This window comes from Hemitrygon akajei, chromosome 3, assembly GCF_048418815.1.
Source record: "Hemitrygon akajei chromosome 3, sHemAka1.3, whole genome shotgun sequence".
NCBI classification, from domain to species: domain Eukaryota; kingdom Metazoa; phylum Chordata; class Chondrichthyes; order Myliobatiformes; family Dasyatidae; genus Hemitrygon; species Hemitrygon akajei.
The window spans coordinates 62929533-62951895 of NC_133126.1; the positions used below are offsets into that span (position 1 = coordinate 62929533).

Consider the following 22363-nt stretch of genomic DNA (forward strand, 5'->3'; position numbering starts at 1 on the left):
CCACCCCACCCTCCGATGACTCAGCCTAACACACCACCATCAGTGTGCTCACTGTCTTCCCAATTCTGGTAAGTGATATGACACTGTACATAACGTTATTTCTACTTTATATAGGCTGTGTATTTTTATGTGTTATTTGGTATGATTTGGCAGCTTCATAGCTTAAAGGTTACTGGAGAGCGTGCTTATGTGAGAGCGCTTGTGCCGTGTTTCTGCCGAGAGCACTTGTGCTGAGTGTTTCTGCTGCGAGTGCTGCCAAGAGCGCTTGCGTGAGATTTTCACTATGATGGACAGTGCTGCAATAATTGCAGAAAAGTTATTTCTACTTTATATAGGCTGTGTATTTATCATATCATTCCTGCTTTTACTATATGTTACTGCTATTTTAGGTTTCATGTGTTATTTGGCATGATTTGGTAGGTTATTTTTTGGGTCTGCAGACACACAAATTTTTCCCATATAAATAAATGGTAATTGCTTCTTCACTTTATGACATTCCGGCTTATGAACCGTTTCATAGGAATGCTCTACCTTCGGATGGTGGGGGAAACCGGTATCCTCTTTGATACTTTTGGCTAGCTTACTTTCAAATTTCATCTTTTATCTCATTATAGCTTTTTTTAAGTTGCCTTCTGTTGGTTTTAAAAGCTACATTATACAGGTGTTCCCCCCACCTTTACAAAGGTAGAGTGTTCCTATGAAACCTTTCTTAAGCCAAAATGGCGTAAAGTAAAGAACCATTAATTTATATGGGAAAAATTTTTGTATAAGCGAAAATCTTCTTTGTAATGCGAAAACAGGTTACTAATGTAGGTCTTCTGTAAAAGCGAAGTGGCGTAAAGCGAACATTCGTAAAGCGGGGGATACCTGTATGCCATCTCTTTTGCTTTTATGCAGTTGTTGACTTCCCTTGTCACCCACAGTTGCCTCATCCTCTCCTTAGAATACTTCTACATCTTTGGGATGTATCTATTCTGTACCTTCCAAATTGCCCCCAGAATCTCCAGCCATTGCTGGTCTGCTGTCATCCCTGCTAGTGTTCTTTCTAGTCTACTTCGGCCAGCTCTTCTCTCATGTCTCTGTAATTCTCTTTGCTGCACTGTAGTAATGATACATCTGATTTTTATCTTTTCCCTCTCAAACTGCAGGATGAATTCTATTACTGCTTCCTAAGGGTTCCTTTACCACAAGCTCTGTAATCAAATCTGGTTCATTACACTACACCTTTTTGAGAATTACCTTTCTCCTAGTGGGCTCAACCACAAGCCTCTCTTAAAAAGCCCCCTCTTAGGTATTCTGCAAATTCTCTCTCATGGGATCCAGTACCAATGTGATTTTCCCAATCTACCTGCATAATGAAATACTCCATGACCATTGTAATTTTACCCTTGTTACATGCCCTTTGTATCTCCAATTGCAGTTAATATCCCATATCCTGGCTACCATTCAGTGGCCTGTATATACCTCCCATCAAGGTCTCTTTACCCTTTCAGTTTCTTTACTCTACCCATATGGATTCTGTTAGGGTCCGGTCCGGAACCCGCCTTCCGGGTCTTGCTCCGGTCCACGTACTCCGGACTCTGGGCCTTGCAGCCCGCCCTCCTGTCACATGGAACCATTGGATCATCTTGGCTTAAGGAGGTACAGCTGTTGCCTATTAGGGGGCAGGTGTTTATAAGGGGCTTGGGGAACTGAGCCTAGTTGTGGGGTCATCCTGCTCCGAAGCCGGTTTAACCCGCACTGTACCTGGACCACCGGCTCTGAATCCTGTCTGTATCCTGTTCTGCCCTGGTTGCCGCCCTACTTGGAATCCTGTTCTACCCTGGTTGCCGCCCTGCTGGGAATCCAGCTCTGCCCTGGTTGCCGGCCTGTTCTGTATATGCTCTATCCGATTGGTCTTGTTCCCCTGCTTCTCTCCTGTGCGCTGGTCCCACTGTTCCACCTTATTCTTCTTGCTCGTGCTGCCACGCTGTCGGTTGCCTTTCCCAAATTACCTGTGTATCACGGTAGTCCTGCTGTTCACCCTGGACCCAGCTTCCTTCTGATCCCTTGCCTCCATCGGGCAGGTCCGGCCGGACTGCCGCTGGCTGGCAGGGGTTTCTGCCCTTTCCATCTGTTGCTCCCTAAGGGTTGTGCCCCGCACCTGCCCAGGTGTCCGCGACTGGCCCAGGCCTCTGTGTTTCCACCTGGGAGGCGGCCCTGCCCAGGATCCATCCGGCCCGCCCTAAGGACTCCTACCCTTTCCTCCCCTCGTTTCCCATGGGTTGTGCCCCGCACCTGCCCAGGTGTCCACGACTGCCCAGGCCTCTGTGTTTCCGCCTGGAAGGCGGCCCTGCCCAGGATCCATGCGGCCTGCCATGAGGTATCCTCCTGCCCTGCCTTAACACTGGGATCCTCCTGCCTGCCTCGTCTGAACTCTGGGATCCTCCTGCCTTACCCCTGACATGCCATGGCATCCCCATCCTGTCCTACCCCTAGCACTTCAGTGTCTGCGTCCTGCATTTGGGTCTAATCTTGCCCCTGTTCCTGACAGGATTCTACATCTTCCAGTCCTATGTCACCTCCTTCTAAGGATTTGACTGCATTTTTATCAAACAAGCCACATCACCCTCTCTGCCTACCCACTTGTCCTTTCGATATAATGTATTTTCTTGCATGTTAAGCTTTCAACTATGATCTTCTTTTAGCCATGTCTCAGTGATGCCCACAATGTCAAACTGCCAACCTGTAACTGCACTACAAGAACATCTACCTTATTCCATATAATGTGTGCATACAAATATAAAATCTTCAGTCCCATATTGATCACCTTTTTGATTTTGCCCCCATGTTACACTTTACCTCATCTGTCTAACTGAAATTTTGCCTATCACCTGTTCATCCTCCCAGTCTCACTACACACTGCAGTGACTTGTATACCAACTACCCCATCCTCAGCCCTATCACTCCAGTTACCATCTCCCTGCCAAATTCGTTTAAACCCTCCCCAGCACCTCTAGCAAATCTGCTGCAAGAATAGTGCTTTGCTTCAAGTGCAATCTATCCTTTTTGTACAGGTCACCCCTTCTCCAGAAGAGATCCCAATGATTCAAAAATCTGAATCCCTGCCCCCTGCACCACTTTCTTAGCCACTCATTCATCTGTACTATCATTCTATTCCTGCCTTGACAGCACGTGGCACTGAGAGTAATCCAGAGATTACTTCCCTGAAGGTCCTATTATCTAACTCGTTATACTCACTGTGTAGGACCTTTTCAAATAGATGGCTTTGTTGCCAAGTCTGCAGACGACACAAAGATTGGTGGGGGGGGGGGGGGGCAGGTAGTGTTGAGGAAACAGGTGAGATGCAGAAGGACTTAGACAGATTAGGAGAATGGGCGAGAAAATGGCAAATGAAAAACAATGTTAGAAAATGCATGGTCATGCACTTTGGAAGTAGAAATAAATGTGCGGACTATTTTAAACGGGGAGAAAATCCAGGAATCTGAGTTGCATAGGGACTTGGGAGTCCTTGTGCAGAACACCCTGAAGGTTAACTTGCAGGTTGAGTTGGTGGTGAGGAAGGCAAGTACCATGTTAGCATTAATTTCAAGAGGTCTAGAATACAAGAGCAAGGATGTGATGCTGAGGCTTTATAAGACACTGGTGAGGGCTCACCTTGAGTATTGTGAACAGTTTTGGGCCCCTCATCTTAGAAAAGATATGCTGGCATTGGAGAGGGTCCAGAGGAGGTTCACAAGGATGATTCCAGGAATGAATGGGTTAACATACAAGGAACGTTTGATAGCTCTGGATCTGTACTCACTGGAGTTCAGAAGGATAAGGAGGGATCTCATTGAAACCCTTTGAATGTTGAAAGGGCCAGATGGAGTAGATGTGGAAAGGATGGTGGGAGAGTCTAGGACAAAGGGCACAGCCTCAGGATAGAGGGGCGCCCTTTTAAAACAGAGATGCGGAGAAATTTCTTTAGCCAAAGGATGGTGAATTTGTTGCCACATGCAGCTGTGGAGGCCAGGTCGTTGGGTGTATTTAAGGCAGAGATTGATAGTTCTTGATTATACATGGCTTCAAAGGTTACGGGGAGAAGGCCAGGAACTGGGTTTGAGGAGAAGATAGAAAAAAGGATCAGCCATGATTGAATGGCAGAGCAGACTCGATGGGCCAGTTGGCCTAATTCTGCTGCTATGTCTTATGGTCTTGTGATCTTTCTCCCTTTCTGCATATGCCATTGGTGCCAAAGTGCACCATGGCTTTTGGATGTACACCCTCCCTTTTGAGAGTCTTCTGCAGCTGCTCTAAGACATCCTGAACCCTAGCACCTGAGAGGTAACACACTATTTTGGCTTCTCTTTCTTGGTCACAGAATTTGTCCTCCTGATTATTGAGTCTCCTATCACTGTCGCTTTGCCTGACTTTACCCTTCCTTGCTGAGCCTCAGAGCCGGCCACAGTGCCACTAGCCTGGCTGCTGCTGCTGTGCCCTGATAGGTAATCCCCTCAGCAGTATCCAAAGGAGTTTTCTTATTTATGAGGGGAATAGCCAGAGGGGAACCCTGCAATAACTGCTTACTCCCCTTACTTCTGATGATCACCCATTTTCTCTATGAAGTCTGCACACTGGGTGTGACTACCTCAGTAAAAGACTTATCTATGAGGTTTTCAGCCTCCTAGATGGTCCTAAGTGCATTCAGCTTCAGCTCTAGTTCCTTGTCAGTCAGGAGCTGATGTTGCGTGCACTTCCTGCAGATGTAATCAACAGGGAGACTGTTAGGTTTCCCGATACCCACATCTTATAGGAGCACCATTCCACTGTTTGAATTACCATCCTGCCTGCACTGTTTTGCCTCTAACCTTTCAAACTTACGTTCTATCCTGCACCTGTTCTCGCCCAAGTCTGTTGAGCCAAAGCCTAGCCACTCTAACATTAATCTTTATGCCTTTGTGCATATATCAGTTATTCTAGTTGAATTTGAATTTTTTTTCCACTTATTTCTAGTGCAGAACCTATATATTATTTTTCCACCTCCTGAATATTCCCACTACCTTTCTTTCCTTCATCTCTTTCCTCAAGACTGCACTTATGATTACCAATTTCTGTAGTGCAGAGAATCTGCTTCTAGCCCACATAAAATGAGCCACGAGGAAATTATGCAAGATGAGCCTGCTGAAGCACATGCCTAATTTACTTAGCAGGTCGGGCAGCATCTGTTGAAAGGAGCAGTCAATGTTTCGGGCCGAGACCCTTCGTCAGGACTAAAGGAGGGGGCAGGGGTCCTATAAAGAAGGTGGGGGGAGGCTGGAATGTTCCAGGTGGAAAACCAATCAGAGGAAAGATCAAGGGGTGGGGGAGGGGAAGCAGGGAGGGGATAGGCCGGAGAGTTGAAGAAGGAATGTAAGGGGAAAGCACTATGGGTAGTAGAAGAAGGCAGAATCATGAGAGAGGTGATAGGCAGCTAGAAGAGGAGACAGAGTGAAAGTGGGATGGGGGAAGGGAGAGGGAGGAAATTACTGGATGTAGGAGAATTTGATGTTCATACCAAGGGGCTGGAGACTACCCAGACGGTATATGAGGTGTTGGTCCTCCAACCTGAGTTTGGCCTCATTATGGCAGTAGAGGAGGCCATGTGTGGACATATCTGAATGGGAATGTGAAGCAGAGTTGAAGTGAGTGGCAACCGGGAGATCCTGTCTGTTGTGGCAGATGGAGCAGAGGTGCTCGACGAAGTGGTCCCCCATTCTGTGTCAGGTCTCGTCGATGTAGAGGAGGGAGCACTGGATGCAATAGATTAACCCAACAGACTCACAAGTGAAGTGTTGCCTCACCTGGAAGGACTGTTTGGGGCCCTGAATGGTGAAGTGAGGAGGTGTAGGGACAGGTGTAGCACTTACGCTTGCAGGGATAAGTACCAGGTGGGAGATCTGTGGGGAGGGACATGTGGACCAGGCAGTCGCGGAGGGAACGATCCCTGCGAAAAGCAGAGGGGGTAGAGAGGGAAAGATGTCCTTAGTGGTGGGGTCCTGTTGAAGGTGGCGGAAGTTGCGGAGGATAATATGCTGGATCCGGAGGCTGGCGGGGTGATAGGTGAAGACAAGGAGAACACAGTCCCTGTTGTGGTGTCAAGGAGGATGGGGTGAGGGCCAAAGTGCAGGAAATGGAGGAGATGCGGGCGAGGGCATCATTGATGATGGCAGAAGGGAAACCACGATTCTTAAAGAAAGAGGACATTTGGGATGTTCTGGAACGGAAAGCCTCATCCTTGGAGCAGGTGCAACGGAGGAACTGGGAATAGGGAATAGCATTTTTGCATTTGGCAGGGTGGGAAGAGGTATAATCAAGGTAGTTATGGGAGTCAGTGGGTTTATAGATGTCAGTGGACAGTCTATCTCCAGAGATGGAGACCCAGAGATCGAGAAAGGGGAGAGAAAATCTGAGATGGACCAAGTGAATTTGAGGGCTGGGTGAAAGTTAGAGGCAAAGTCAATGAAATTGACGAGCTCAGCATGGATACAGGAAGCAGTACCAATGTAGTCGTCAATGTATCGAAGGAAAAGGACATTCCAAATGTCCTCTTTCTTTAAGAATCGTGGTTTCCCTTCTGCCGTCATCAATGATGCCCTCACCCACATCTCCTCCATTTCCCGCACTTCGGCCCTCACCCCATCCTCCTGTCACCGCAACAGGGACCGTGTTCCCCTTGTCCTCACCTATCACCCCACCAGCCCTCCTGATCCAGCATATTATCCTCTGCAACTTCCGCCATTTTCAACAGGACCTCACCACTAAGGACATCTTTCCCTCTCTACCCCTCTCTGCTCTTCGCAGGGATTATTCCCTCCGCAACTGCCTGGTCCACACGTTCCTCCCCACAGATCTCCCACCTGGTACTTATCCCTGCAAGTGTAAGTGCTACACCTGTCCCTACACCTCCTCTCTTACCACCATTCAGGGCCCCAAACAGTCCTTCCAGGTGAGGCAACACTTCACTTGTGAGTCTGTTGGTATAATCTATTGCATCCGGTGCTCCTGGTGCTGTCTCCTCTACATCAGCGAGACCCGATGCAGATTGGGGGACCACTTCGTCGAGCACCTCTGCTCCGTCCGCCACAACAGACAGGATCTCCCGGTTGCCGCTCACTTCAACTCTGCTTCACATTCCCATTCGGATATGTCCACACATAGCCTCCTCTACTGCCATGATGAGGCCAAACTCCGGTTGGAGAAGCAACACCTCATATACCGTCTGGATAGTCTCCAGTCCCTTGGTATGAACATCGAATTCTCCAACTTCTGGTAATTCCCTCCCTCTCCCTTTCCCCATCCCACTTTCAGTCTGTCTCCTCTTCTAGCTGCCTATCACCTCTCTCATGATTCTGCCTTCTTCTACTACCCATAGCACTTTCCCCTTAGATTCCTTCTTCAACTCTCCTGCCTATCCCCTCCCTGCTTCCCCTCCCCCACCCCTTGATCTTTCCTCTGATTGGTTTTTCACCTGGCACATTCTACCCTCCCCCCACCTTCTTTATAGGGCCCCTGCCCCCTCCTTCTTTATAGGGCCTGATGAAGGGTCTCGGCCCGAAACGTTGACTGCTCCTTTCAACGGATGCTGCCCGACCTGCTGAGTTCCTCCAGCTTGTTTGTACATGTTGATTTGACCACAGCATCTGCAGTGTACTTTGTGTCTAATTTACTTGTTTTTAAGGATTGTGGCTTAATCAAGCATGGGAAGTACAGTATTCTGCATTCATTGTATATCTAGATGCAATTACCTTAAAAGAACAAACCGTTCATTCATTATTAGTACTATAGTAAAAATTACAGTAATGGATGTAGTTCTTGCTTTAAACAATGGTGCAATGGACTCTCATAAGGAATTGTAACCACCATTCCTTGAATTTGATATATAGAATTTATGTTACTTATTTGCTGAGTTGCAAAAATAAAACATGTTGAAATCTCTCAAATATTATCTAGGAGGGAGGAATTATTGCTTGGGGCTACAAGTGGTGCAGAACTACTGGGAACTGAACCAGAATACAAGTCATGCTACGTAAATTACAAAACAGCTCTGCCAAGCGTCTCAGTGAGCAGAGGCAGCTTGAGGAATATTTTTCTTGGTTTTATTTATCCATCTACTTAGTGACATTTGATTACAAATATTTCATTGAAATATGAAATTGAAATGTGTAGTATATTTTTATCAGGTAATGGAGCATTACTACACTTGAATACATTATTTCACCATCTATCATGGGCTAGTGATTCTGAGCTACCTGTCACAAACTTTTAAGAAAGATTCATAATAAACAAAAGAGGAAAATTTCCACCCGTTTTCTGGATTAAATCTGAGATCCCTAAGCATTAGTTTAGTTAAGGTTGACTTTTTGCATGTGTGAGCAAAGAAATAAAAATATTTCAAGTATTTCAAAATGTTAAAAATTTATTTTTCAATCTAGTTTAAATATTATTGAGCTAAGATCTTCAACCTGACATTTTCATTACATTTTTAAGTGAAGAGATCTTTAAGCATTTTTTAAAAAGTGGAATCAAGTAGAATGTACAATGAATTCTTATTTGCCATAGTTCATCTCAAGGTTTTGAAAAAGATAAAGATGAACTGAATTATAATGCTTGGACAAATATTTGAATGTAATATAGAAAAAATAATTCTTGAACATTCTCTTTCTTTTTAATTTGTTGATAACATCTATGGTTTGATTTGCAAAGTAAGATCAATTAAGAATATTATTTAGGTTTGCATGTCTAGCTTGATTTTAAAGAGATCTTGCTGTAGCTCAGTCTGTGTTGTACAGTGCTTGGTACACAAATAATTTGGACAAAATGTGTGCAGTAATAGAATTAACTGTATAGCTTTTGTCCCCACAGATCAATACTGCAAGAGTCTTGAGATGTCTGAAACACAGAAGAATTTTGTTTCACATCTCTCTGAAGATATACAAGTGCAGGACAGTTTATACATGATGCCACAACCAGACTTACACCATTTAAGTAAGACATCATGTACTGTGCTTCCAGCAGCAGGAAATCATGTACAAGAAAAGTTCAAGCTGACAACTGACAGCCCTATGCAATTATCTGAAGATACACAAATAAGCAAGACTTTAAAAAGTAATAATGAAGATGACTCCCGGCTACTAAGTCAAACAACCAAGGCAGATCCCCAACGGAAAAATAAGAGATCCGTTGTTGAAAAGGGATATCCATCTGGTAAAAAGAAATTGATAGGTTTGCAACTGCATGAAGTAGATGGTAAAAAAGAGGATGTTTTCAGGTCAGCAATAGCTCCTGTTGCAGGTACGGTTAAAGGTTTATGTATGACAAGAAGGCCTGAACCACCACCTAAACCTAGTTCTTTGAAACCCATTAGTACAAGGAAGTCTCCTACACCTGAATCATCTGCTCTTGTTTCTGAGCAAGCTGGTAAAGTTTCTGCTTCCAGCCTAAGATTACATGGTAGTAATGTTAAAGTTGACTATGACGTTAGTGAAAGAGGTAATGTTCCTTCAGACACAGCTGAACAAAGTAATAAAAAGGAAAATCTCAAAAAATTCATTTCTCCAACAAAACAAACATCAGATGACGCAAGTGTCCATCTTGATAAAGAAGATGGCACTCATTCCATTCATTCCCAAGGTTTGAGGTCTGTTTCTGAACTGCTGGAAGAAGCTAAATATCTCGCAATGTCAGACACACCAAAAATATATGAAAGAAACTTCCAACTGAGCAAGCCCGAGCAGTCCCTGACCGCAGCCCAACAAACATTTACAGCTAAGGCAAAATCTGTAGATGAAATCATTGCTTCACTGTGGTCTGTGAGACAAACCACCTCCCAGTCTGCTTCAGATCTAAAGATCAAAGGACTGTTGGACAGAGTGCTTGGTTACAGTTATAGCAGTAAAAGTGAGGTAAGTGAACCATAACATACTTGTACTTGCTTTTAACTGGAAGTTGAATGTAGATTTTCAGAAGTGCAGTACTTTTGATGCAGTGTTTGAGACAAAATCCTCGAGATGTAATATGTGATGGATCCGATGCTTTAAAGTATTTAACAAAACCATAAATCTAAATGCACAAATACAGTATGATTATCATTATGTTGAGGAAAGTAAATTGTAGTTTACTGTAGTGGAATAGAATCCCATCAACATTGATTATTTCACTGGGATATGCTGACACTTTATAGAGTCAGTCTCTGCTTTAGGGGCTGGGGTGGCATGTGAAGCTGCATCATCTGTCCAAGCATCAAGAAACACGAGTCGGGTTGGGTGGATGCGGATGAAGGTAAGGCATGATTCATACAGATTGATAAGTTAGTTGTTAATATAAGGACAGGCAACACAAATTTATTCAAGGCAAATTATGGTCAACTAACTTGATTTTCTTTGATAATGTAGAAAATTAATACAAGTTGATGTTGCTGTTGTTGTGGATGTTCAGAAAATTATGGATAATACATTCTCTAATGGGTTTGCTAGCAAAATTACTGCCTGTGGAATTAAAAGTGTAGTGACATCATGTATATAGAATTGGCCAAGACCCAGATTGCAGCATGCAGTGGTGAACAGTTACTTTTCAGACTGAGAGGTGCACCAAGTTGTGTCATCCAGGGACTTATACAGATAAGGAGAATGAGCAAAAAAGTGGCAGATGGAATATAATGTTATGGATATGCATGTTCATGCATTTTTGTAGAACGAATAAAGACTATATTCTAAATGGGGAGAAAATTCAGGAATCAAAGGTGCAAAGGGACTTGGGAGCCTCCATACAGGATTCCCTAAAGGTTAACTTGCAGGTTCAATTGGTGGTAGGCAAATGCAGTGTTAGCGTTCATTTTGAGAGGATTAGAATATTAAAGCAAGGACGTAATGTTTGGGCTTTATAAGGCATTGGTCAGATTGTATTTTGAGCAGTTTTGGCCTCTTATCTAATAAAGGATGTGCAGACATTGAAGAGGTTCCAGAGGAGGTTCATGAGAATGATTCCAGGAATGAAAGGGCATGAGGAGTATTTGATGACTCTGGGCCTGTACTTGCTGGAGGATAAAACATTGGGGGTGGGTTTCTTATTCAAACCTATTGAATATTGAAAGGCCTAGATGGAGTGGATGCAAATAGAATGTTTCCTTTAGTGGAGGAGTCTAAAACCAGAGGGTACAGCCTCAGCATAGAAAGATGAATCTTTAGAACAGAGATGAGGAGGAATTTATTTAGCCAGAGAGTGGTGAATCTATGGATGCATTACCACAGATGGCTGTGGAGGCCAAGTAATTGGGTAAATTTAAAGCTTCTCGATTAGTAGGGCCATCAAAGGCTAAAGAAAGAAGGCAGGAGAATGGGGTTGAGAAGGATAATAAATCGAAAATGTAATACAGTAGAATGGTGGAGCAGACTGGATGAGCTGATCGCCCGTATTCTGCTCCTATATCTTATGGTCTTTTGTACCACTGTTGACAGTTCTCCTATTTATATATACTATTGGCCTAGACATTGTTGGGCTTGAAATTCTGCCCTGTGTTCTTTTAGGAAGAGAGACAACTAACACCGGAATATAGCAAAACGTGGCTTTATTGCAGAATTCGTAACTGGCACAGCGAATCCACGGAGTCGCTGGAGAAGGCGTTCTGTTTTCCCCTTACAATCTGCTCTTATTTATACCCCTTTTCCCCCCAGCACAACCCCGCTACATATTAGGTAATATCGGGCACTTGTGTCCATCTTATTGGCCCGCAGCCATATGCTCACGAGTTACCTGTTTCTTTTGTTTACTGAATCGCGTGACACTAATAGTATCGGTGTAGCGGGGTCCCCAGTTTCGCTCCCCCCTCCCTCGCATTCCGGCCTCCTAACATTATGTGTGTTACGTGAGCCACTCCTGATCTGTAATGGCAGTCTCGAATTAACCCCAACACTAAATAACCCTGACACGAATTAACCCCAACACTCCCTCCCTTGGCCTCCCAGAGGCCACATCCCCACATCCCTTACAATCTTTTCCGCGGCTGCCGGGATCAGGCAGAGAGGTGAGCGTCCCCCGGCACTCTTTGGCGTGTCCTCCCTATTTGCTTATCCTGATTTGTCCGACCTAGGGTCACAAAATATGGGTAGGGGTTCCCTAAACATCCGCAATTTTTACAAGTAGCATGCAACATTTCAGAAAACTTAATCAATAACAAATTCACAATCCCCCCCCTTTGCCATGGTCCATTTCAGTCCGTGTCCTCCCATAGCGCGTCCACTTTCCGGGAGGGCCGTGTCCTCCCCTTCCACTGGGAACAAGGGTGCCTGGTACGCCGGTGGAGGTCCATCCTTTCCGGTCAAGGCTCGATCTATAGTCCCGCAACAACAACCACACGTGATAAAGATAGCAATTGAAATAGACAGTCCCAGTGCCAACTGTCCAAGTAGGACCCCCCATTCCCCAAACGTACGTTTCAACCAATTCAGCACTGGGTTATTGACTCCTGATTGTTGCTTTAGCTCATTGGCCAGGGATCGCAATTTAGTCAAGCCCTTGGTTAGTGATCCGTCCGGGCCTGTATTGTTCGCTATGGTCATACAGCACATGTCACCAAACAGGGCGCACACTCCGCCCTTCTCTGCTAAGATCATATCTATGGCAATTCTGTTCTGCAGGGTCATTAGGGACGTCTGTGATAGCTGCTCGTGGACGGCTTCCGCGATGTCCCTGGTTAGATTAGCCAGCCTCTGAACGTTATAGTGGATCAGGTTGATCCGGTTGACATTTTTATTGGTCGTGATTGGGAATATGGCTGAAAAAAGTGGAAAGCTCTCAAAGCCTGCAGCTACCTCGTCTGCCAGTTTATATTCGTCCGGGATGTTTCTAGCCTAACCGATAGCATCGATCCATATCCCATCGGGGTTCCTTTCCCCCCTTTCAGTGAGCGCCCTCTTGTTCCTATACCACCTCCCGATTTCATCAGGGATTGGGTTGAGGGTGTAGTCCCCTGGATTCTTTGCCGCAATGAAAAGAGGTACATTTAGAGTGATCAGGGTGCAGGTCCCCTCCCAGTTTACAGGTAGCCAATTATATAGGACCTGTTTCCCACAGTACCACCAGAGGTCCGCTCTGCTGACAGACAGCATGGTGGCGTTTTCGGTGCCAGTAAGACTGATCCAGGTAGAACACGCACTGTCAGGTAGGTTGCCCACTCTGTAGGGCTGATCCGACGGGGACAGGTTAGTAACGCAAGTGATGTTCCTGATCGGGTCCACCCTAAAGGCTGGTGGGGTCCCATTGGCCGGGGCCATGGGGAAATAGGTTTCCCAGGACTTACACCCGGCAGAGGGGTTGGTTAGTGACATGAGTTCGAGGGCGCAACGGAAGGTGTCGTTTCCTTCCTCGAAGGGGCTGGGACTCATGAGGAGTGTGGGTTTCCCCGTAGCACATACCCAGCAGTCCCCTATCGCTGCCTGGGTGGTGTATTGGACCACTCGGTCAACCCAGGCGTTTGCTTCCACGTACCCTGTCTCAATTGCAATGTACTCCCGGGGAGTTATCTTATTCGTGTCCGAACTCTTTACCAGGACAGGGCTGGCTGTGGGACCCAATCCTGGGTCTGTGTGGGTTCCCAGATTAATCCGGATAATTCCCCATGGGTCTCGGCCTGTCACGTCCGCCCTTATGATCAGATAGAGCACGCCCCCTGCCCCGTTCTTTGACCCGCGATGAGTGGAGCAGGTCTGTGACGACCATCCCTCCATACTAAAAGGGTTGTGTATTCCTTCCTTGAGTGTCAGGATTAACGGGTTTGCTCCCTGCTTTCTTCCCCAAACGGAACCCCTGTAAAGGCTCACCTTCCTCTTAAACTCATAGTAGGGTTTGGAGGACCCTTGATTGGTTGGCCTATTATCCAGCCAGGACTGGTCTGGGCCCGTCCACCACCATACATTCATCCATGCGCTACACTCCTTTACCCATGGGTTCGGGTATCCCAAGGTGAATGGACACATGTAGACATTATACCCAGTCCAGGCTTTCTTGTCGCCCCAACAGTTGATCACATCGCACAGGTCGAACTGGAATGTCCTACCTGTATGAGGGTCCGCATTAAGGATGATATTCGCTCCGCACGCATCTCCTCCCCTTCCCGCTTCGGCCATCGGCGCCTTACCTAGGAGCATTACTCCTACCCATATCAGGGTTTTCCATGGCGTCATCTTCCTCGGCTTCCTCCTCCTCTATGTCGGAATCGGGATCAATCGGTCTTCCTTTCTTTGTCCTGGAGCAGTGCGAGAAATGGTGCCAGTTATTGTCCCCCTCCCTTCTTACCTTTTAATGCCCTGTTGGAGACCTCGGTGACAGGGTATGGACCATGCCACCGTTTTCCGTTCCAGGTGAGCTTCCCTGGGCCTCGGAGGAACACTTCCACTCCTACCTTGATGGTGTCCGACCCCTGCGGCTGCTCACTGTTAGTTTATTGAACTCGCACAGTTATCAATTTTACCATATTTCTAAAAACTCTCATATACTCTGTTACTCAACACACAAATGTCTGAGTTTCGGTAACTCGAAATTGAAGTGCTCCATGGCTCCCTAGTACACAGAGAGGATCAAATGTGGGACGGTCGCCTTTCAAAACCTGACCTTCGCGTGGGAGATTTCTCCTCTTAACAACCAGTCTAAGGTAGGCGCCGTCAGTATCCCTGTGTACTACGGTGTACCGCGACACTTTTCTCCTCACTCCTGAGACTTTTATGCCCATCGTGGGCGGCGGGTACCCTCACTCAGAAGACTTTTCCACGGGCGGAGAATTTTCCTAAAAACAGATAAGAGTTAGTACTTACCAGTCACGATTCTGCACCGGGAATGATCTCTCCCAGGGTAATTTGGGGTTGGTGAGGGTCCGTCAGCAGACAAGATCTAACTCAGTGATTTGACTATCTAGTGGAAGTCTTAGATATAACAGGCACTTCCTGACCTTAGTCGAGCTTGCGGCCGCAAGTTGTCTGCCGTCGGACCCGCCAGCCTGTGTTGTCTCTCCCTCCCCACGTCGGGGTCACCAAATGTTGGGCTTGAAATTCTGCCCTGTGTTCTTTTAGGAAGAGAGACAACTAACACCGGAATATAGCAAAACGTGGCTTTATTGCAGAATTCGTAACTGGCACAGCGAATCCACGGAGTCGCTGGAGAAGGCGTTCTGTTTTCCCCTTACAATCTGCTCTTATTTATACCCCTTTTCCCCCCAGCACAACCCCGCTACATATTAGGTAATATCGGGCACTTGTGTCCATCTTATTGGCCCGCAGCCATATGCTCACGAGTTACCTGTTTCTTTTGTTTACTGAATCGCGTGACACTAATAGTATCGGTGTAGCGGGGTCCCCAGTTTCGCTCCCCCCTCCCTCGCATTCCGGCCTCCTAACATTATGTGTGTTACGTGAGCCACTCCTGATCTGTAATGGCAGTCTCGAATTAACCCCAACACTAAATAACCCTGACACGAATTAACCCCAACAACATGTAGTCCATTTTAAAAATAATTGTAGTAAACAATGAGTAGGATTGTTTTGCAGACTTTTGAAAGGCATAGACCAATGTTTCTAAACTGATTTTAGCCTAACACCTCTCTAAAGCACCTTCATACTTGCCAACACCCCTTCTGGGCATAATATACTTTATGGCGCCTCCACAGTGTAAACATATGTCGACCATATACTAACATAAGTAAAATGACTCTGCTTTAAATTGTTATTTGTCTTTAAACCTAGCTTACAAAGTACCTCTGCACTGTTCAGCAGCTTCAAAATCAATGTGATCATTAAGCTTGACAGCTCTAGCAAGTGTTGAATATCTGGTTCAAGTTGTGACAGTAAGACTTAAGATCCCATGTGTAACAGTGTCCAAGCGGTTTCTGTTTTTTGTGAGTAGGTGGTTCACTTCTCTGAAGCTTCTTTCAACAAAGTTGAGGATGGAAATGAAATGAAGAGCAGTTTGGCTCTTCTCCATAGACCAGGAAACTTCATATGACATTGTAGCCACATACCACAAATGCCCACATCTTTGAAAAACATTTTTTCTTCATCATCTTTCTGAATTTTGATAATTTCATCTTGTAAGCTCTCTTCTTGTTCTTCCACCTTGCAGAGAACTGGGTTAATTACCCAGTCCAGAATTTCCATACTGTTTAAATCCTTGAATCAATTCTAAAAATCCTTCTTCAGGTGTAAGCAGTACTCTTGCAAATCACTGTCTATGAGAGGGCCATACTCTCCATGCAGGGAAACCGCAAGAACATTCTTCTTCCAATGTTTTGCTTATATATTTCCAATTTTCCAATAAAAGTGGACACTGTGCTTTTTGCCTGAATTAAATTGAAATTCTCACCATGTAGTTTCATATTTAGAATGTTCACTTTGTCATTCAGATTGGCTTGGTATGCCACATCTTCATGTGGAAGTTTAATCTTGTTTCCCAAGCTCTTGTTGACTTAGAGCTTTTGCTCTACCACAGTGTCAAAAAGGTCAAAGAAATGTTTTAAGCAGCAACCTTTTGACAGCCTACACATGTCAGTGTGAAGAAGCAAGCTTTCAAACTCTTCATCATTCTCTCGGCATAGTTGGGGAAATATTCTGCTGTTTAACAGAAGAGATTTAATTTTGTTGATAGTAGAATCTGTATTACACGAGTCATGCTTGGAAAAACTTGCTGGCTGAGGTTTTTGGCTGAGAGATGCTGATGATGAATTACACAATGGATTGCAAACAGACTTGAGATTTCTGTTTTCATAAATGCCATTAGACCAGCATGGTAACCTGTCATATACAGTGCTCATCTACTGCACAAGAAATCACGTTCCTAATCGGAATACTTTTGTCCTCAATGTACATTTGGATTTCATCCTAGATTGATTCTCTGTTGATATTTGTTTTTAACTTTTTACAAAAGAAATCTCTTCATAAACTTAAACTGTTTAAGAACAGTGGTGAGCACTCAGATACAGCAGGCACTATTAATCTTCCACCAATGGTATGAGATTTTCCACACTTCACTATCATTTTGGAAATGTTATAAGAAGCAATGAGACCATTATCAAGGTTATTTTAGCTTTCTTGCAAATGACTCAAGTGTGCAATGCTTTTAAAATGCTTCTTTCCTCTTCTGGAACTAAGTAATACCATAAGTAACCTTTTCAGAGTGTCTTTTATGGAAGTCTTTCTGTAATCGTAATGATTTCATGGCTTCATTAGACAGTACAGTATTACAAATAAGACACATGGGCATTGCTGATCTGACGGGAACAGAATAAAACCATACTCCAGGTATGTAATATTGTATTGGCATACTTTCTGTAATTTCTGGTAGGATTAGACTTCAAGGTTTCACCACCTTCAGACTCAAAGAGATCACGCTGTACCTATTTATCCATTATTAACAGGGCTAAATTAAAATTTAAGAAAACACAAACTGGGAATGCCTATTGGATGTTGATAACCGAAGCAAGTCAACTCGGATGAAACGATTGTAGCAGCATGCAAAGGAACAGCAAGGTGAAACATAGAAACGTCAAAAACCTACAGCGCAATATAGGCCCTTTAGCCCACAATGCTATGCCCAACATGTACTTACTTTAGAAATTACCTTGGGTTACCCATAGCCCTTTATTTTTCTAAGGCCATGGTTCTTGACCACACATATGAAGTCGAGGTCATTTTAAACACCTCAAGTGAAATCCTTGGGGTTAGCTGGTTCTCTGATTGGCTCTATTTCATCATTTTGTTCCAGCTATCACTGTATTGCAGTACAATCTGTTTTCTGTAGAGGAAGTTGAGAGAGTGTGCTTGACTTGCTAGCTGTTAAATTGCATGAACTCATTCCATTCCGTGAGTCAAGGAGAACCATTAGGCACGCTAGTTGCTAATTTGTGCACCCCCAATAATGTCTGTTTGGTTGGTAAGGTTGGATGAGATTGCCAAGTTTCAGATGCATTGTGACGATGAGTCATGCAGAGCTGTGTTTCTTCCTGTGTTCCAGTCTCTCATCCTTTTCTTTTGGAAGTGTCCGCTCTACTAATGGTCACTCAGGTCTTGTGCCTCAAGTTAAGCTGCCGCTTACTGCCCACCTCCCTGAGAACCTTGAAACCCCCCCATGACTTCTATTTCCCCTAATGCCTCCTTAGGACATGTAACCACCCACACTGAGAATCACTGGCATAGACTAATAAAGCACTGGAGGATGAATTGTTGAATTTCAGAACTAAAGTTTGAGAGTAGCAATATAAACTGAATGGTAACATTTCAAAACATGAGTAGATCTGAAGCCTCACATTTTCAAGACTCTAACAAGTATGTTGAGTTCTTGCTTTAGCAATAAAGACCTGGTGTGCAATATCGAGAAAGTTTTTCAATTATTGGTTAGACATCCTTAGCATATCATGTGCAACTGTGGGCAAGATACTAAATATAGGATGTCAAATGTGGAAGAGGTTCCATGAATAGTTCAGAGTCATCATGTTTCTGTAATTTTAAGAAGCAAGATTAGTAAGTTTGCAGGCAAAATAAACAATTGGTAGTGTCTTAGATAGTGAAGAAAGTTTTATAAGGATACAGTGGAACAGTGACAGATGGAATTTAATTCAGACAAGTGTGAGGGAATTCTGGAAGGTCAAGTTCTGGTGTTGTTAATTATAGGGAGCTTAGAGGTGTTGTACTGAGATATCTGGGGTGCAAGTCCATAGCTTACTGAAACTGGTGTTGCAGGTGGATATGGTACTGCAAAAGACATCTGATAAGCTTGAGGCATTGTGTATAAGTTTCATTCCTTTGTACAAAATGTTGGTTAGACAGCACTTAGATTTTTGAGTACAGTGCTGATCATTACACTAAAGAAAGGATGTGGTAGCAAAAGTGACAGTGAAGCAGCGTCCACTGGGATGCTGCCAGAAAAAATGGGCTGTAGTTATAAGGAGACATTGTACAGGCTGGGTTCATTCCCACTAGAATGTAGGAGGCTGAAGGGTAACCTTTAGTAATCTCACATGACAAAGTTCAGAATAGAACTTCAATGTTCTTCAGTGTTGTGTGTCTGTGCAGGCATCAAGTGACTTGGCCAGGTGAGCAAAGTTGGCAAAGTGTGACAAGGGCCTCAAAACTGGGAATGTTGACTTGAGAGAGAATGTTGATGCTGTTTTGCTTATGGTGAATTTGGAGGATTTTGCAGAGATAGAGTTGGTGATTTTTTAAAATGCTTTGGGATTCCGGCTGTAAATAGTCATAGGCCTCAGAATTATGTTGTAGGGGGTGGGGGTGGGGGCTGAGAGCAAATAGTCTATCGTACAGCTGTAATTTCTGCTGTCCTTTGTGCTTCTACAGGAACTCATTGGTGAGCCCACTGGTAAATCTTTGATATTCTGCCACATGACCTCTTTTGAACTTCTGCCATTCTACTATTCAACCACAAAGAAACTTCAAAACATACTGAAGCTTGAACAATTGATAGCCAGACTTCCCTATTGAGCCATACTTAACAGATAGCACAATTCGGCCTATTAGCAAACACTTTTATATGTAAAAGATGGTAGAAGTTTGAAACATCCACAGATGCCAGAGCAATTGTTAAATTTAAATATAAGATTGCTCACTGTTTTGGTAACCAGAGATAGTAAGAGATAAGGGCAAAATGTAATTAGGCTGGATACCTGCTGTAATCTCATTGATTGGTGACACAGAATTGAGGGAGGAGCCTAAAGACACACACTCAACATTTCAGGAACAGCTTCTTCCCATCCCCCATCAGATATCTGAATGAACCATGAATCCATTTACACTGGTTATTTTTTTCTTCTTTTTTGCTCTCTTTTTGCATTACTTATTTAAATTAATTATATATTGTATATGCATTTCTTATTGTAATTTATAGTTAAAACTTATTACTATGTATTACGATGTACTGCTGCCACAAAACAACAAATTTTACGACGTAGGCCAGTGATACTGATACTGAAACTGATTATGACTAAAGGATTCATTTGTGTTTATATTCCAACCTAAAGTGTAAATATATCAGTTGTTTAGGGGAAACCAAGGTAGAGAGTTTGTTTAGATACCAATGTGATGGGTCAAAAAATTTCATCTGTGCAGTTTGATTCAATGCACATATTAATGCAGATGCTATTTTTACCTTGAGCTTCTATCCTCGTATGAAGACACAGAATCTTGACAAAATAACTTTTACTGGTATTGGCTGTACTCCAGTAATATGTGTGAACTGGGGCACACATGACATTTCAAGAATGACATATATGGTAATAATCAGAAAGGTATTCTGATTGACATTGATTCCCGTTCAGCCTATTAGCTTAGGAACATGAAGTACAATATATATCTATTATCTCAGCATAAAGTAGGAACTGAAGTAATGATATTTTGGTTTGTATACTTTTTTTGTTGTATTTTGCAGAATGTTATTGAAGAGACTTTTAGGGATCCAAATTTATAAACAGGAGAAAATATGCAGATGCTGGAAATCCAAGCAACACATACAAAATGCTGGAGGAACTCAGCAGACCACGCAACATCTAGGGTAAAGAGTACAGTTGACGTTTTGGGCCGAGACTCTTCAGCAGGACTGGAGAAAAACAGATGAGGAGTCAGAGTTAGAAGGTCGGGGGAAGAGGGGAAGAAACAAGGTGACAGGTGAAACAGGGAAGGGGGAAGTAAAGAACTGAGAAATCGATTGGTGTCTTTCACCACTCAATTTCCCAGCTCTGTACTTCACCCCGTCCGCACCCAATTTCACCTATCACTTTGCATTTCTTTCCCCTCCCCCCATGTTCTTGCTCTGATTCCTCATCTTTTTTTCTGCAGTCCTGCTGAAAGGTGTTGGCCCAAAATGTCAAATGTACTCTTTTCCATAGAAGTTGCTTGTCATGCAGGGATCCAAATTTCTATTTGTTTTGTCTTTGTTTTTAATTGCTGTCTGGAATGTCATCACTTCCACATGCCGTTACATTTCTTCCTTTGTTTTCCAAAGAGTTCAATGATTGTCTGCCTAAAAAGTTAGTTTCAGATTCTTACATATAATTTTCATATTAATTTGTATAGCAACCTGCTGAACTTGCATAAACATTTGCAGTTGATGCCATGCATGTAATATTGATGGAGTGACCTGAGTGCTAATTACTGGCAACAGTGAAATTAAAATTACAAGTAATTTAAAATGTAAATGGACAATATTTTATTAGTATTTCTTTCCTTGGAGAGAAGGATATCTTTCTCATTGATGGGAATTGAACTTGCAACTGTATTACCATGATAAGGCTAGAAAATTATTATATTTCTTTATAAAATTGATAGCCATTTTTGAGTATTGTTGTATGTGAGAAGATGGGCAGCGTAAAGGAGACTAAGTATAAATGGAGTGTGAGTTAGGTAGATCGCTGAGCTTGTTAACTATCTGACCAAGTATCATTTAATCACTATATTTCAGCTGGAAATTCCGAGCACATCAAGCAGCATCTGTGGAAAGAAAGAAAAACAGTTAAATTTTCAGGTTGTAGCTACTTTGTCATAACTGAGAAAGAGAGAAAAAATTAATTCTTGGACATGGAGAGATGGAGCTTGGGGAGGGGTGGGTTGAATATTGAAGGAACAAATTTAAAGAAATTGCTAGAAGAATTGGAGAGAAGTTGAGGAAGAAAACAAAGTGAATTAGAAGATGGTGAGAATCTAACTCTCAACATAGATAGAGTAATGAAGAAGGCACTTGGTACGCTGGCCTTCTTCTCAGTCAGCCTACTAAGTATAGGAGTTAGGAATTTGTGTTGCAATCATATAAGATGTTGATGTATATGTAATGTATAGATGCTGTTGGGGTATTGAGTGAAGTTTTGGTTGCCCTGTTCTAGAAAGAATGTGATTGAACTAGACAGAATGCAGACAAAATATACCAGACAACATTTACCTTGGACTTTGGTGCCTAACTTACAAGGGTGGGGGGAAGCTTGTGTAGATTAGGATATTTTGGTTATTATTGGTTGACACTTGGACCAGATGAACTGCACCCTAGGGTTCTGAAAGAGGTCGCGTTAGAGATAGTGGAGGCGTTAGCAATGATCTTTCAATAATCACTGGACTCTGGCATGCTACCAGGGGACTGGAAAATTTCAAATTTTCCTCCACTCTTTAAGAAAGGAGGAAGGCAGCAGAAAGGAAATTTATAGATCAGTTAGCTTGACCTCAGTGGTTGGGAAGATGTTGGGAGTCATTTGTTAAGACTGAGGTTACGGAGTACTTGATGACACAGGACAAGATAGGACAAAGTCAGCATTATTTCCTTAAGGGAAAATCTTACCCGACGAACCTGTTAGAATTATTTGAGGAGATTA

The 22363-nt window shown here is 43.6% G+C and overlaps 2 protein-coding genes across 4 annotated transcripts in view; one reads left to right on the forward strand and one right to left on the reverse strand.

The window, feature by feature from the left end:
* Positions 1-22363, forward strand: part of ttc6 (tetratricopeptide repeat domain 6) — a 273996-nt gene that overhangs the window by 20910 nt on the left and 230723 nt on the right. Inside the window, exon 2 of the mRNA XM_073038984.1 lies at positions 8884-9923. Coding sequence (XP_072895085.1) covers positions 8907-9923 — 1017 coding nt within the window. The 5' untranslated portion in view covers positions 8884-8906. The remainder of the gene's footprint in view (positions 1-8883; positions 9924-22363) is intronic.
* LOC140725052 (uncharacterized) lies at positions 11629-15490 on the reverse strand. 3 transcript variants are annotated; one of them, XM_073040013.1, is made up of 2 exons: positions 15307-15490; positions 11629-14260 (listed from the first exon to the last, which is right to left on the reverse strand). In XM_073040013.1, the coding sequence occupies exon 2, from the start codon at positions 14196-14198 to the stop codon at positions 12867-12869; it is 1332 nt and encodes a 443-aa protein (XP_072896114.1). In that variant the 5' UTR covers positions 14199-14260; positions 15307-15490; the 3' UTR covers positions 11629-12866. The 3 variants fall into 3 exon arrangements, with proteins under 3 accessions (XP_072896114.1, XP_072896113.1, XP_072896110.1); XM_073040012.1 differs by lacking the exon at positions 15307-15490 and adding an exon at positions 14826-15276; XM_073040009.1 differs by lacking the exon at positions 15307-15490 and adding an exon at positions 14311-15276.

Excerpts from the sequence above, each read along its gene's own strand:
- LOC140725052 (XM_073040013.1), bottom strand. The coding sequence starts at position 14,198 with ATGACGCCATGGAAAACCCTGATATGGGTAGGAGTAATGCTCCTAGGT.